The sequence below is a fragment of the Eumetopias jubatus genome, unplaced genomic scaffold, assembly GCF_037043125.1.
Source record: "Eumetopias jubatus isolate StellerSeaLion01/CBP00866 unplaced genomic scaffold, mEumJub1_p1.0 scaffold_17, whole genome shotgun sequence".
NCBI lineage: Eukaryota > Metazoa > Chordata > Mammalia > Carnivora > Otariidae > Eumetopias > Eumetopias jubatus.
In genome coordinates, this window is record NW_028274823.1 from 42,221,242 (window position 1) to 42,237,617 (window position 16,376).

Below are 16,376 nucleotides of genomic sequence, written 5' to 3' on the forward strand. Positions count from 1 at the left end.
AAAGTATTTAACACACATGTATAATTCACACTCAGTAAAGAGCTTACAATAAGGGCAATAGCTTACTTGGGAAAGCATAGAAAATTAGTGTGAGGTAGTTCAATAAAAACCTAGTTTAATTTGTAAATTATTGTGAGAATAGAACATTGTGCAAAACTAATCCACAGGTAATATTTCTCAGAAGTTTCAGGAACGAAGAGAATCTAAACTAGAAATGGCCAGAAACTGTTACTCTTACGAGACTCTCCTTAAGAGCACTTAACTAAGAGCAGTTAGTTTGAAATTAATTAGGACTTTTGTTTTCCTTGAGTTTTCTAATCGTACCCCAAACTATACATTTCTGCTTCAATGCCCTTTACCTCTTCATCTTTCTTGCTATTAAGGAAAAATTAGTTTCCTCTGATTCAGGAAAAACCTAAGAGAGATCATAGAAACACAATGTACACTAACATGTAAAGGATATGGAGGCAACATTTAAGAGGGCTGCTAATGACAGAACAGTGGTGTTTGCTTTTTCTACTGAGAAGAGTTTACTGGGGTCATGGGGCTTCATGCATTCACTCTACAGCTAATGTGTGACTAATGAACAACACTCACAAACTACAACAGTATTTTTGAAAATAGACTATGTCTTTACCTCAAAATGTTGTGCAGGCTTGTGCCTAGGCAACACTGAGTAGTTATGTCTTCATATGTATAGCACATACTGGCCGACAGTGTAAACCAAGTCTTATCTGTAACCCCAAAAGTTTCACTTGCCCGCTTCTGATCTATCAGACACTAATGTCCTCTTCACCTTCATCTTTTTAGACAAAACAGCAGGATTAACATGGAAGAGAATAATGAAAGGGCTTACAGTAAAGTTTGCTGCTTTGCATACCATCAAGATTCTCTGTACTATGAAGGGGGCTGTGTGGTAGCCTCCTCATTTAAGAGGCTGGCATTTCTCTTAGGAAGTCTGGTGTGAAGCACTGTGTCTTGAACCAACCTGGAAGAGTGGATACCAGGAACGATCAGCAGCCAAGGGTGTGTGACAAAACGAGAGAGAACTGTTCAGCAAACAGTATGAAAGAGTTGAGATGCTCTATTTATGTATATTATAATTAAGCAATCCCAACACCACAATTATTTTAACAAATGGTCAGTATACATTAGAGAGTAACAGAGTAGTAACCAGGAAGAACTATGTAGAAAGAATTAGTGTCTTTCCTATAAAGCTGAATAATAAAATGATAGAAAGTTGAATAATAAAATAATTTTCTGACAGTAAGACAATGGGTATATTAAATATATAATGTTGAAAAACCAAAGTTATAAGAGAAGCAAGGTGGCTTTACATAAGTACTGCTTGACAGAAATCTTATTTGTAATTTCTTTAAAAAAAAAACACACAAATGTTTAAGATGTTTTAAAGGTTCAAAAAGCTTGTAAAATAAAAAGAACCAGTATATCTTTAGCTTAACAGATTTAAGAGACGAGGGAAAGCTGTATTTAGATACTGCATTTTAAAAACCCAGGGCACGCAACAATTAACAGCCTTTGTTTTCAGGATAGAATTTGTTCAGTATTTTAGTCTATGCTAACTAATAAGAGTCGCTTTTCTCTGCATCAGCTGAAGCACGCTGGTTGGCAAGGGGGAGCTGGCATTGAACAAGTGATACAGTAAGAACACCTGGTTTTCCGTGCTTAAGCAAGACCTCTAATCAACAGAGATGGCTTACTAGAATCAAACAGAAAACATGGGAAACTTCGGAAAGCATGTCAGTTGTTAAAGTGCAACAGTGAAATAATCTATCCCAGGGAAAATAAAGCTGATTAACTGCCAAATATAAACTAAGTACACACTCATGCTCAAATTTCTGCTAAAATCGTAAATCCAATTCTGTTTCTATAATTCAAGAGGTGTTATAGTTTCAAAAGTCTAATTTGCTTAATAAAATTAATGCACCATGTTGTATGAGTAGAAAAGGGATTGATAAAAAGGCTGACAACTTCAAGAGGCTAGAAATCACGACTTGAAACTGTCAAAAACAAACTTGCTATTTCAAAGCATAGAAAAAGGCTAATGTATTTTAATCCTAAATATTGCACATTAACAATAACCTAAAATACCTAACTCAAAAGGAATTTTGCACTAAATACACGAATAACATGCCAGGCGAACTTTCAGACACTGCATATTGAGATGCACCAGTTCTTGCTCCTGTTGGTCATGAATTCCCATGGACTTTCTGCCTAGAACCTTGTCACTTACTTAAGTATGCATTTCCTAGTTCATTACATGAAATCCCTCTTGTTCCAAAAATAACAAAAGGTGCCTGGGGGCAATACAGAGAATGTATTTCAGAGATAATGAGACTTCAATGACATTTACTTAAGAATAATTCAGTTGTGGAGAAAGAATCCTGCAGGTATAAAATGTAAACAGTTAACATACACTTGTCAGGAGCAGCACCATTCTTACACTACTCAACATCCACATTGCATGTTTTATTGAAAATCAGGTATAAAAAAACAAAGACTCAGACTAAATAACCACCACTTATGCCTGCTCTGCTCAATGTGAAGAAACAGTCCTTAGAAAATGATATCCTACATATGGCTGTGTGCTACTATTTTCAGATGAACGGTATATTGCTCATTTGATACATCACCTACAGAAACTGAAGTAGGCTTTGAAACCTCCCAACAGCTAGTATAAATATGATTATGCTACAGGTAGAATCAAATGGCCAGAAACACCTTGAGAACTGGTGCTCAACTGACTGACACTGTGACAGGAAACCAGAAAGGTCCAAGGGCCTGAGGCTGCAGGAAAGGGAAAGACCAAGCTCTAGACCACTGCTGGGACCTACAGCCTGAGTAGATTAACTCAGTGTATAGAAAAACAGGCTCATAGCTAGTAGAAGTGAACCATCTGTTTATTTGCATTGAAATGTATTATTCATGAAGTATCCTCTTGACTTTATGTGATCATAAGCTTTGAGCATGCCACAAATTTGCAGAAAATACCATATTCTTTTTACTTTACTTTTGTTGTGTGGGGTGGGGGAATAGGAGGGCGGTAGTAGATGCCCAGCATCTTCAAAGACATGCTCTGAGTTATTCTGCCATTTAGATGATGGGGCTTTTGCCAAAAAACAATGTAAGATACCTACCAATTGTAATTAAATTAGGATTGGCAAGTAGCAAATATTGGAGGTTTTTTAACACGTTCATCATTTACAGTAGTTATTCCTGAATACAACTGGCTACAGGTTATTTTCCCTCACTCCTCTGGGGTTATTTCATTGATAAGCACATAACCCTGAAGGATAACATCATGAACAAAACATTTGAAATAAAGTTCTAATAAAAAAAACTATAAAAATCTTAAATAATTCATGATATAGGCAAGTCACCACATAATAGTTGCTTTGATAAACAAAATCTTACAAATTCAGTAAAAAAAAAAAAATCAGCAGCATAAGATAAAGCAAATATGCAAATTTTAAACCATGATAAAATAATTAGGTTTACATTATACAGTTAATTACAGCAAAAATACAATACAGTTTTGTTGCTGTTTTAAAACACAACTTAAGTTTTAAATTACATCACTTGAAATTAAAAAAAATAAACTACTTTACTACAAAATGAATTCTACATTTTTGAAAATCACTCAAAAATAAGACCACTGAAGTTTTCAAAGTAGTTCTATCAATGACTCAATGACTCCCCACCCCCCCCACCCTACCCCCCCACCCCGAGGCCCAAGTAGTCATCTACAGCAGCCCAGAGGTCCGGCTGATGCTTCTAGACTGCTGTCTGTGTCTGAGGCCAAAGTCGGATCTGTTGACATTGAAGACACATCATTGACAGACGATGACGACGATGGATGCTGAGAGCCATTGATCACTGCTGCACCTGTGCTATGAGAAACAAAACAGCAAATCAGTTGCAGACAGAGTTGCACACCAAGCTACCTATACTGTACTGGCTACCTCTAGTGGTCAATAAGTTTTTTCCTCTTGGCTTTGAAAAGGCTCATTAGGTTGTGCGTGAATAATACTGATAATACACGGAAGACTGTCTGTACTGCATTTTGTTGGGAGAGAGGATCTCAAAGAGGTATATGACCTACAAAGTTAAAAACTACTGCCCGCCCTACTAAAAATGACTTACGTTGTCTTCTCACCATAAACTCCAAACAGTATTCTGGTACATCTTTTTTTTTTTTTTTTTAAGATTTTATTCATTTATTTGAGAGAGAGAGGAAGAGAGTGCATGAGTGTGAGGAGGAGCAGAGGGAGAGGGACAAGCAGACTCCCTGCTGAGCGGGGAACCCAACTTGGGGCTCCATCCCAGTACCCTGAGGTCAAAACCTGAGCTGAAGTCAAAGTCAAGACACATATCCTACTGAGCCACCCGGTGCCCCCTGGTCATCTTGTTTTAAAGCAAAAGCCAAAACAAAGGCTAAAATCATTTTACAAGAAAGGGCCCTTAGAGGTTCAACTGTCCCAGTTTGCATGAGGTTACATACATGACTTGCCAGGGTCACTAAAATGCCCTAGAGTCTTGTTATTTTTACTCTAATAAATACTTGATAAAAGCAAATATGGATTTATTAAACAGATCAAGTAGGGCAAGACTGGGGCACCTGGGTGGCTCAATTGGTCAAGCGTCTGCCTTCGGCTCGGGTCATGATCCCGGAGTCCTGGGATCGAGTCCCACGTCGGGCTCCCTGCTCAGCGGGGAGGCTGCTTCTCCCTCTCCCTCTGTGCTCTCACTCTTTCTCTCCCTCAAGTAAATAAATATTTTTTTTTTTTAAAAAGTAGGGGGAGACTGTTTCCTTTAGTGAAAGTATAGCTAACAAGCATTTCCTGGATTAAAAAAAAAAAAAAAAACAGGAATATATAACCAGTAGAGAAATTCTTTCAAGGGAGTTGGGTTAGGAAATGGGAGGGAATGTCATGGGGGGTGGGAAGTATGTTAAAGGTGATTCATGTTCCAGGTTAAGTACTTTTTTATGGTATTTCTGAACTATGTGATCACTAAATAAGGGTCATTCGAAATCTGAGTTTATTAAATAATGCAATTTATACAATAGTTCTTAAGAACACATTTATGGAATAAAAGCAATCGTTTCCAAATTTTTAGCGCTGAATTTTAGGCACTCAAGGATGCTAAAAACAAAGCCAGTTGATGGACTCTGAGAAACAAACTGAGGGTTTTAGAGGGGAAGGGGTGGGGGGAGGGGGTTAGCCTGGTGATGGGTATTAAGAAGGGCATGTATTGCATGGAGCACTGGGTGTTATATGCAAACAACTGAATCATGGAGCACTACGTCAAAAACTAATGATGTACTGTATGGTGACTAACAATAAAAAAACAAACAAAGCCGGTTGAAAACCACTGCTCCAGGACCCAGCATCTCAGTGTTTGAAATTATCCTACTATTCTGTCTAATGATGAACAATAAACACTTTGGAATACAAAAGGTCCTCTGGCGGCGCTTGTCTTCAAATGCAACAAGGAAATAGCCAGGGGCATGGGAATAGGCAAATCTTGAGGGGGCTGGGAGATAGAAAAGAATGGAACCATTAGGGACAGAGCAGTTGACACAAGGTAAACTGAATAAAAAAAGCAGACTGAGTACACTTCAGGCCTGACCCTCTACTTCAAATTCCATCCCTAGGACACTAGAGAATGTGCCTGTTCTGACTGAAGAGTACACAATACCACGGCTAGCTTTGAAGACTGGTACTGAAATATTCAAATTGTAAAAGGGTTCCACCAAATATACATTTTCATGCCTCTATTTTTTAATCCAAATTTCATTTTATCCAAACTTCTTAATCTGATAAAAATTAACTTTTATTTATTTTATTTTTTAAATTATTTTTAGGGTAATCTCTATCCCCAACATGGGGCTTAAACTTACAACCCTCAGATCAAAACTTGCATGCTCTACCGGACTGAGCCAGCTAGGTGCCCCAAAAACTAACTTTTAAATGCATTAAACATTAAACAGTTAGCTTTTTAATCTGAAAATCAAATACCTACGAAAAGAAAAGTACTTGTTTTTTTTCCCGAACTTTAAAGCAATCTAGGAAATTCTCAAATATCTGAATGGCAATAATAGGGAAAATGGTTAATTTTGGGTAGCTGGGTCATTTCCCTCTTAAGTGAGTCTCTATACCCTCAAAGGCATGCAAACTCACCGTAATATTAGCCAAACCAAAATAAAGATAGGAAAGTGGGAAAAATATATTTCATTTTTATTTTTTATTATCTTTTAAAGATTATCTATTTGACAGTGAGAGAGAGAGACAGCGAGAGAGGAACACAAGCAGGGGGCGTGGGAGAGGGAGAAGCAGGCTTCCTGCTGAGCAGGGAGCCCGATGTGGGCTGGAACCTGGGATCCTGACCTGAGCCAAAGGCAGAGGCTTAATGACTGAGCCACCCAGGCGCCCCTCATTTTTAAAAATCAAGTTGAAAGGGTATTGTGATTATCTGATATTCTAATTTGTCAAAGACTTCCTTCTGTTTTTGCATATAATCAAGAACTGAATACTTTTATAACAGGTTGATTCACTAACACTTTTCTCTATAAGCTATAACTGAGAATCCAGAAAATGTCTAGAAACCTAGAAACTTACAGTCCTGTCCTTTCCACTTATTTTATAACCACAGTCAAGTGTTCTTTAAGACCCAATTTCTTTAAGAACAGATACAACTGCTCTATCTCATGAAATTAAATTTACTGAAACATTCAACACTTAAGATGTACCACTCATTAGGATAGCATTCTGAAGTATAAAAGTCTCCCAAATAACGGACGTTTCAAATCCCACTCGAATTTCCAACATGAATAATTTACTTATGCTACTACTGTACATCAATACAAAGCCAATTAAGTCCGCTATTAAAGCATTTACAATATAGCTTTTGTTACAACTAAACTGGAGGTAAAAGCTGTCAAAATCAATTTATATTTTCAATAGAATCTATATTATAATTTGGAAAACTCACTCCTGATCAAGGATTTAAAAAAATAAAAAAATATAAAAACTAACAAATATAACCAAAAATGTTATAGAAAGCCACAGAAATTATTTAAACAAATGTTTATATTACAACAAAATGGGCATTTGAAACTATAGTTAAAAGTCTTACCCATAGGATATCCTTTTTTCTTTTTTCTTAAGATGTAGAAGAGTTTTAGAGGGATGATTAAAATGACACTGTTTTACTCAAATTCAAGACCTATCTGTACTTGGCCTTCAATGTTCAATTCAAATTTCATCTCTTTCCTGAAGCTGCCCTAACATCTGTAGCCAAAAGTCTCTGCTGCCAGCCAAAGGCCATATGGGATGCTGGAAAAACCATGCCATCTGAAGTTACTGGTAAACATGGCTTCTTCAAGTAGCAGCTTTTCTACATATTTGTAATTTTATGTTCATTTACTTTTTCTGAACTTTGGTTTCCTCATCTGTAAAATGTGAATAATCCCTTCCATGAGGTCTTAGGTAAGGCTTGAATGAAATAAAGTACATAAAACCACCAGTGCCTGTCATGTAGTATGTACTTAATATATACAAGTTACCTGCCATTTAACTTTTCCCCCAATGCTTTATGCTTTTATAAGGGCTAAAATTAAATATAAGCTAGCTTATGATAAAAGAAAATGTTTAACTCCTGCAAATCAGTTTTCTTCCTAGATATGGAATGATTTCTAATGGCAGTTTTAATGTTACTGCCTTAGCTTTTAGCAAATTAAAAAATACTAAAATGAGAAAGATGGTAACTTGGTATCACATGTACCAAATTTTTCAATGAAGCCTTAGTTCATCCAAAGTAAAGACTGTTAAAATCTTGGTAAGTATACTGAACTGTGAAAAAATTCTTCTTTAAAGAGAACAATGCCAACAGAAAAAGGTTTTAAATTTCTCTTCTTCAGTGGAATGTCAGTTTTATAGAAAAAGATGTACATTTTATGAAGTCAGTTACCAATATATTAGTATGATGTATTGATACAAGAGCGTATCAGTGCTTTCAAATTTAACTACCCAAGTTGTATTCCCTATACTTCTTAAACTTTGAACAAAAACTGTGGTAAATAGGGGGAAAACTGCAGGATTCATGAAACTGAAGATTACCACAGAAGAAGTAAACTGTAACCTTAACCAAGCTTATATTGTAACCAACCTAAAGGAGAGGGCTGCCCCCTTATAACTCCATTCTTGGTTCTCTCCTCCAAGTCCATAACTTCTTTGTATATCAACTCTGAAAAAGAAGTGAACAAAAACAAACTTTTCAAAAGTCTGAGAGCCAATCTCACAGATATCTATGTTTTAAGTAAAACATTTTTATACATGTTAACTATTTCTAATAGTGTCCTTTCAATGGCACAGAGTCCCTTAAGTGTCAGTCTGAGATTCAAAGGTGTTAGTAACAATTCCCTGATCCTGAACTATGAACTAAACTAAAAGAAAAAAAATCTCTGCTATAACTAATGTTTCTAAAGTTGGATTAAGGATAGTGCTCAGGTTAGAAGCCTTATCTTTTTTACTCCACCAGCATTTTGTACTATACCATATCATCTTATACATCATACTACAAATGCTCAGTTCTATCTCAGTGAGGCCTTGAATCACATTTGTCTTATTCACATCTATTTCCTGAGCTGTGGTATAGTACATCAGGTGCTTATCCAAATATCTGTTAAAAGATTTAAATGCAAGCATGTATGGAAGCTTCTTTAATCAGAATGGAATATAAATACATTTTTATTTTTTTAAAAAGCAGGTAGCTACCCTTCAAATCCTTATGACTTGAAGCATGACATGCTATCACAGTCAATATTTCTCCATGGAAATCTTTTTTTTTTTTTTTTTTTACTAGAGTTCTGTATAGGTGGACTGTTGTGAGAACTGCTCCAACTGAAGAGAGAGCAGATGCTGTCCTGAGGCCATATGTGCCTCCTGCCCTATGTCAAGTGTGATGCAGTTTGTGGGTCTGAATGTCTACTTCAGAAGAACCTTCTAGTGGATGCTACATCACCATTATTCATCTTCTTTGGGTCATGGAATCCTATGAGAAGTGCATAAGAGCAATGAACCCTCTTCTAAGAAAAATGTACAAGCAGAAAATGTTCCAAGAATTTCAAGGTATCTAATTCCTTAATTTAAGCTGATAAAGAATCTGATTATAAGGTAAAGTAAGTGGATATGTCAGGATGAAAAGGAGCTAAAGACAGCTAAGTTTGCTTGCTATGGTAATCTTTTTCATCTTAGAAGGAGGAAAAATAGGAAGTCTGGATAGAGGAAAGAATGGAAGATGTTTTTCTTGAAAGCAACACAAAGGAATGGTAAGTATTTCAAATAGGATTTTTTTAAAAAAGAGAAAACAACACCCATTTGTGAAAAGGTATTAGGGCATAGGAACCAAAGCTAATTAGGAGTACTAACTAGGGAAAGCAACCTGTAAGCTAATGGTTCTGGCAATGGATTTTTCTTTCTATTATAATGCTAAAACTCTTAAGCAGATCTTAAAAAAGGCAGTTTGTGGGCAAATGAGCTGCACTTGGACTAGGAGGAAAAGATACAGAATAAAGGTAAACATGTTTAGAGTAATCCAAAATCACAGATACATCTTTATACACAAACAAAAATACAGCTGACTCTTCAACAACACAGGTTTGAAATGGATGGGTCCACTTATACATGGATTTTTTTCAACAAATATACGTACAGTACTGTAAATGTATTTTATCTTATGATTTTCTTAATAACATTTTTTTCTCTAGCTTACTTTATTATAAGAATACAGTATATAATACATATAACATACAAAATATGTGTTCATCAACTATGTTATTAGTAAAGGTTCCAGAAAGCAGCAGGTTATTAGCGGTTGTTTTGGGGGAGTCCAAAGCTCTATGTGAATTTTTGACTGTGTGTGAGTCAGCACCCCAACCCCTGCACTGATGGAAGGGTCAACTGTATTATGTTTCACTAATTTTAAGATGCACTTTTTCCAGTTTAATATCTATGAAATGGAGTTGCATCTTATAATCCATGATGTAGTGCAACTGGTAGTGTTTTAGTGGTATAATTATGTGTTTTACAATTGGTGGCTGATTAAGATTACAAGAAACACATAAATGTCTATTGTAAATGTAATGATATATAAAAATATCAGGTAAGATATTTTAATACATACTTTGGTCCACAATTACATTCTTGTACATTACTTATTACATATACAGATGTACTAGGTTCTACCCAATTCTATCATTCCGGTGGGCTCTAGAGAGTCTATATGTTTCCCAAAAGTTAACTCAGAGAAAACTAATCTTGGTTATTCCTAAGAAAAAAGAATCAAATTCATTCTTCCCAAATAGATTCATAGATGGATCACTTGTTCAGGTTTATACCTCCCCACTACCTTTAGCCTTTCCAACTATTTAGGTACTTAAGCTCTTAATAACATGTCTTTTGTCTCCATTTTAAGATCAGGTAAAGAAGGGACCAAGTGACTTGCCCAAAGTCACGTAGCTAAAAGTGGTCAAACTACTAAATGACAACAAATCAAATGGAAGTAAACAGGATCTAAAAATTGTCTGGCCCCAGTGATCCAGGGAATCTTTTAAAGAAAGAAATATTTTAACATTTCTATGACAGTCAGTGCATTATTAATGTTTACCCACATTCACAAAGTAGAACTATTATATTAGATTCACAAAGATTAAAAATTAACTCACTCTGTTGGTGAGGGCGGGGGTAAAAGAGACATTCCTACACAATGCTGACAGAAGTATAAACTGCTATAATTTCTTTGGAGAGTAATTTGGAAATACTTGAAAAATATCCTTTGGCCCAGCAAATCTCCTTGTAGGATTTTTCTTACAGGCATGTTATCACGTGCACAAGAAGACTGCAGAGTTGTCTGTAACAACAGACTGGACACAACTTAAAGCTCTTCAAGAGGGAATTGGAAACAGAAATTGTGACACAGCCATCAACAGAACACTAATCACCTATTAAACCAAATAAGCCAGATACGTGGAGCAAGACAGAACAATCTCAACAATAAATGACTATATCAACAAATCAAGTGTGCACAGTATACCATTTGTGATTAACACAGAGTGGGAGAGGAAAAGAGGGAGACACCAAACACAAGTTTGTACATCTGTACACTATGGAAGAACATAAAAATTCCGGAAATCATCAACGTGTCGGGGTGGGAAACCTGAGAGATTGAGATTAAGTCAGGGACAGAAGGAGACTTACTTTCTACTTCTGTAAAAATGTTAATAATGTTTTTACCAAATATCAGTTATGAATAATAGAAAATATTTTTAATTTCCTTCACATGAATAAATCAACATAAAGATCCATAAGCTCTTCCAGTTTCATCTCTAAGAATCTGGTGAATGTTACCTTTCCATTCTTCTATTGTATGTTCCCTTTCATCTAACTGCTTGTCAGGTATCTTTGGTGGTGGCTGAAAAACACAAGGCAACAATAATAGAGTCAGTTTATTGGGAGTATATAAATTCTTTATAATTATTTGAATTATTAGCCAGGCAGAGACTTTCAAAAATACATCATTAGACCAACACTGACCAATCACCAACAGCCTTCTTCTGTAGAGACTAGTTTTGGATGACGTTTTCACGATAGGAAAAAAGATGTTTACTTTTTCTTTTCTTCTAGTTTTTGAAATTGTCACATTTACATCACAGAATTGTGCTATGCTTTGGACACAACAGTTTGTTTTGTAACTAGTCAGAATGTTTTCCCAAAGTGCTCAACATTGTAGTGCATCATGTACCAAGGCAAAAAGGCAAGAAATAGTGGGATGTAACTTTATTTTGTGTGGAGGGTGCTTGGATATGCTCATTAACTTAAGATACTATTCATGCAAAAACAGAAAAACACCATAATCATTTATGTATATTTTTATTTAAAATTAAAAAAAAAGTTTCCTCCAAACCTAACTTTAATTCAATATATTCTTCAAACATTAAGAAAAGAACTTACAGCTTCTGCCTCAGAAGGATCATACCAAACATTGATATACGGGTGCTGGAGAGCTTCATCTACAGAGATCCTTTTAGATGCATCAATTACCAGCATTTTGGATAACAAATCCCTTGCCTGACTGGCTGTAAAAAAAAAAAATGATGTTAATGTACATGTATTTCATAAAAGTTTTTAAATTATCATAAATTTTAGAAACTTGAAACTATCATTTATCAATAAGTATATGTTTTAAAAAGAATAGATTTTACTATAAAATCAGGTCATACATATGATTAAAAAAATAGCTACAAAAAAATATAAAATAAAAATTTAACTAAAACCTTTCTCTTTTCTCCCCCACCCCGAGAGAACACTGGATTATATCCCTTAAGAACATACACACACACACACACACACACACACACACACACACACACACACACACACACACACACACACACACACACACATCCCAAATGGGACTAAATATACATATTTATAAAAAGTACCTTTAAGTTTGTTGTGTTCCGAGTCAGCTGGGAAAAGTACATCGGGGAAGAGTTTCTCAAAGCTATATCCAGCATATTTAGGTCTGTTTTCAACATAAGTCCTTACTGTTGGCTGTAGTTTCTTCATGAATTCAGGGCATGGTGTTCCAAGCTGTTCAATAACTTTATTCCACTGATCAATATCTAATATCAAGTAGCTAAGAAAAATACTCTGTATCTAATGTTCAACACATTAGCCATATCTATATTAAAATAACAAGAAAACGGCAATTTAAAAAATGCTAAGAAAGAATGTGGCAGTTATAAATCTTCTGTCTTATAGCCACCTTGTAAAAGGCAATGACTGTAGATAGAAAGTATCAATAAATAAGCTTTGTTAACCTTATTGTGTGCGTGTGTGTGTGTGTGTCTACTAATACTGATTTTACCATTAAAACAGGAGCTTAAACCCACAAATTCTAAATACAAATGGTAAGTGACTCAAGAAATAATGATAATTACTACCTACAGGGACTCTAAATTTAAACTATACACAATTCTGTAATACAAAATCTGTCTTTTGTTCCAGCTTATCAGAAAATGTGAATGCATTTCCTGGAGGATAAGAAATATTTCTTATAATCTGTCCTATATTTTTTTGTTTTCTGCACTAACAGAAAATAACCAGTAGCAATAAAAATGATGGCTTTAACAAAAGTGGCATTTTCTTTTGCCATTCTTTGTTTAGCTTATGTTAATTAAAATGTTTTTAAAGCTCTGAAACTTAAGAAAATGAGTCTGTGTTTTGGTAAGTTGTGAGGTTAAGATTCCCGGTCGTTTTCATCCTAGTTTTTATACTCCAAGTCCTCCCTGCAGACTAACTCAAACTTTCTTACTATAACCCAGTGAGTATGGTTTTTCCCATTCCTCCTCCCTATACCAATTCTAAGTGTTACTAACTGATAAACACATAACAGATCACTGTTAATATAAATACTGAAACTAGTCAGGTGAACAAAAAGAATGAATCCAAATCTACTCACCACAATATTAAACTACTACTGCTAAAATTCTCAGATGAAAAAATCAGTATGTTATGTTGAACAATGAGACAACAACCAAAAGACACAAAACACACAGAACATTAACAAAAGAGGAGGTGGTTGGGGGAATAAAACAAAAGGATGAACAGAAGCAACAGACAATTCTAAAATTCATATTAAGTCCTAAGTACTTCTAGACTTACTCAAGTGTATAGTTATTAGAAATTTTAATACAAGCCATGATTTTTGATTTAGGTTAAATAAATCAACTCAAAGCTGGCAAGTAATTGTGGATAATTAACTTGAGAAGTTGTCAGAATTAACATATAAAACAATAAATGAGGGAAAGGAAAGTCTATGTCAAATAGCAGGTGGTATTTTGAAAGAGTAATTTAACAATACTTCATTATTAGGGAGAGACAAAAATACATTATACCTGACCAAACTGAAGTGCTACCATACATTTTGACCTTTAGAAACTACATTTTAGGCCAAAGATAAGGATACGATCTGTACCTGGGAACAAAACACCACCTTTGATCATTTCTCCCATGATGCACCCAACTGACCAAATGTCAACTGAAAACAAAATGCAATGACATTAACATAAAGATTTTGGTTAAAATAAAAAAAAAAAATATTTAAACATTAAAAAAAATCACATACACCATGTATACTTTAAAATTATAGAAAGCAGTATAAAATAAAAATGAATGACAGTGAATGTGCTCTAACTACCAGCAGAGACTGTATGTCCTACTGCCAGATGCAGCCTACAAATATTTCAGCTTCTTGTCTCAACAATTTTTGAACTATAACAGCCACAAACTTTACATTTGTTTAAAGAAACCCATATATATGAATGTACCATATTTATTTTCATTAGAGAACATAAGGAAGTTCATCACCTAACTAACTGCTGCAGCAGCACAAGGATACAGTCCCTTCCTGGAAAGAGGATTTTGTGGCAAACCATTTCTCCCATAATGCACCCCACAGACCATAAATCCACTATATGTTTGCAGCACAAAAGAAGGAAAAGCAAAGCAAAAGGTCGTTAAAATCAAAGAAGCATAATATGACTGCATTATATAAAAACTGCAAAACATCACAAAAAGAAAAAAGTGATTTTAATTTTAGCTAATGGAATAATTTAAAACACAAAATATTTTTCAAAATGCTTTGATTCACAAAAACAAATGTGAAGTGTAGCCTTTTAACTACATATCTAATTTTAAAGTGAGAGCTATGCACAGAAATCACGTAATTGAAAAACCTATACATTCTGTCTCTAAAAACTGTTTATAAAATATGAAACAGAACCAAACACATCTTTTCAAATAAGGCTGAAAACGAACAGGAGGCAGCAAAATTTAAATAATAAAATCTTGACACTATTTTGAGGTTCAACTGTGCATTATACTCTCTCTTTAAGTCAAATAAAAGAAAAAAGCATGAGCAGAAATAACCTAGTATATTAAAATATTTAACAGAAAGAACGTGTTTCTATGAGTCATTACAATTAAAAAGTTAATCAAAAGCTCTTCAGAAATTTTCAAACTGGATTTCAAACTGGGTAAATTTATTTGAGAAGTCCTGTTTATTCTGAACTGAGTTACTGTTTTCTTGGCAATGTCATGACACATTTACCCTATTACCCCAAAAGGAACAAGTGCATAGAAAATGAACAAATAATCAATGAAGAAAACTTCACAAAAGAAGTATATTTTATATGTTTTCCACCTACGGTTTTTTAAACCCATAAAACCAAACTGCTTTGGTTTAAGAAGTTAGTTTTAGTTGGATATGATATGAAAGCTCCCACAGATTTATTATCTACATGGAGTCTCCTTGTTGACTTATTGATCATCAACTTTTAATGGGAGCTCTCAATGCTGGAAAAGAATCTGCTAGACAAAGAAAATGGCAATTTGGAAATCTCCACCTGGTTCACTAATATACCCTGACATTTTATATCTTTGGTTTGAAAATTTGGTTAAAAAAAAAAAAAAAAAAGGAGAGGAGGTAGCTAGATCCATTGTGGTGATCACTTCATAATGTATATATAAAGACTGAATCATTATGATGTACACTTGAAACTAACATAATATTGTATGCCTACTATATACTTCAATTTTAAAAAAAGGGGAGTAGGTGGTTACAGTTTAATAGAAGAGGGGAAGAATAAGCAATTTAAAAAGAAAGCCTTAGAAACTTGCATTTGCTTTTGAAGTTTCAAGGTCCTTTTTAAGAGCAAAAAAAGAAAGGGGAAGAAGTTAAGTGTTAGGGAGAAGTGCCCATGCTGGTGGACTTATGAAATTAGAAGTCTGTACTTTTTAATATACTCATAAAGAGACTGCAGCTCATTACAGAATCTTTGTAACAAAGGTGGGAATAAATTTTGGAAATCCTGTAGAACTGAAGTTTCTCTAATATTTCATATTAAAATTCATATGACTCTGTATGATTCAACTTTCAAGAATAAAATTTTAGAGGAAAAGGTAATACTCGTAAACCAGTTCAGAGAACAATTTTTTTCCAGGGTTTTCATTTTTGGAATAAATCTACCACAATAAATTTCCCTATAGATTTTAGAGAACAGCAAACTTTAAATATCCAGGACGTAATTTATGTAGGTGACCTTAAGAAAAACATATTTTTAAACAAATTTCAAAAGTTGCAAGCATGAGAAGATATTGCCTGGGTTAGTGAAGACTTCCTCAAAATATGGTGTGCCTGATTCAAACACAAAACTAGCTTTAAATGGTCTCACTGCTTAGTCTATTAGGCAGTTTAAATATATTCCATTATATTACAGTTTGTAATAAAGC

The 16,376-nt window shown here is 34.6% G+C and overlaps 1 protein-coding gene across 3 annotated transcripts in view; it reads right to left on the bottom strand.

The window, feature by feature from the left end:
- Window positions 1–3,751: 3,751 nt before the first annotated feature.
- Window positions 3,752–16,376, bottom strand: part of MAPK8 (mitogen-activated protein kinase 8) — a 112,972-nt gene continuing 100,347 nt past the window's right edge. Inside the window, exons 7-12 of one of the 3 annotated variants that reach the window (XM_028098950.2) lie at window positions 14,053–14,124; window positions 12,524–12,706; window positions 12,033–12,157; window positions 11,430–11,493; window positions 8,191–8,268; window positions 3,752–3,906 (exon numbers count right to left, since the gene is read on the bottom strand). In XM_028098950.2, coding sequence (XP_027954751.1) covers window positions 3,761–3,906; window positions 8,191–8,268; window positions 11,430–11,493; window positions 12,033–12,157; window positions 12,524–12,706; window positions 14,053–14,124 — 668 coding nt within the window. In that variant the 3' untranslated portion in view covers window positions 3,752–3,760. Of the gene's footprint in view, window positions 3,912–8,190; window positions 8,269–11,429; window positions 11,494–12,032; window positions 12,158–12,523; window positions 12,707–14,052; window positions 14,125–14,484; window positions 14,557–16,376 lie in introns of all 3 variants that reach the window. The other 2 variants (XM_028098951.2, XM_028098952.1) reach the window with 2 other exon arrangements.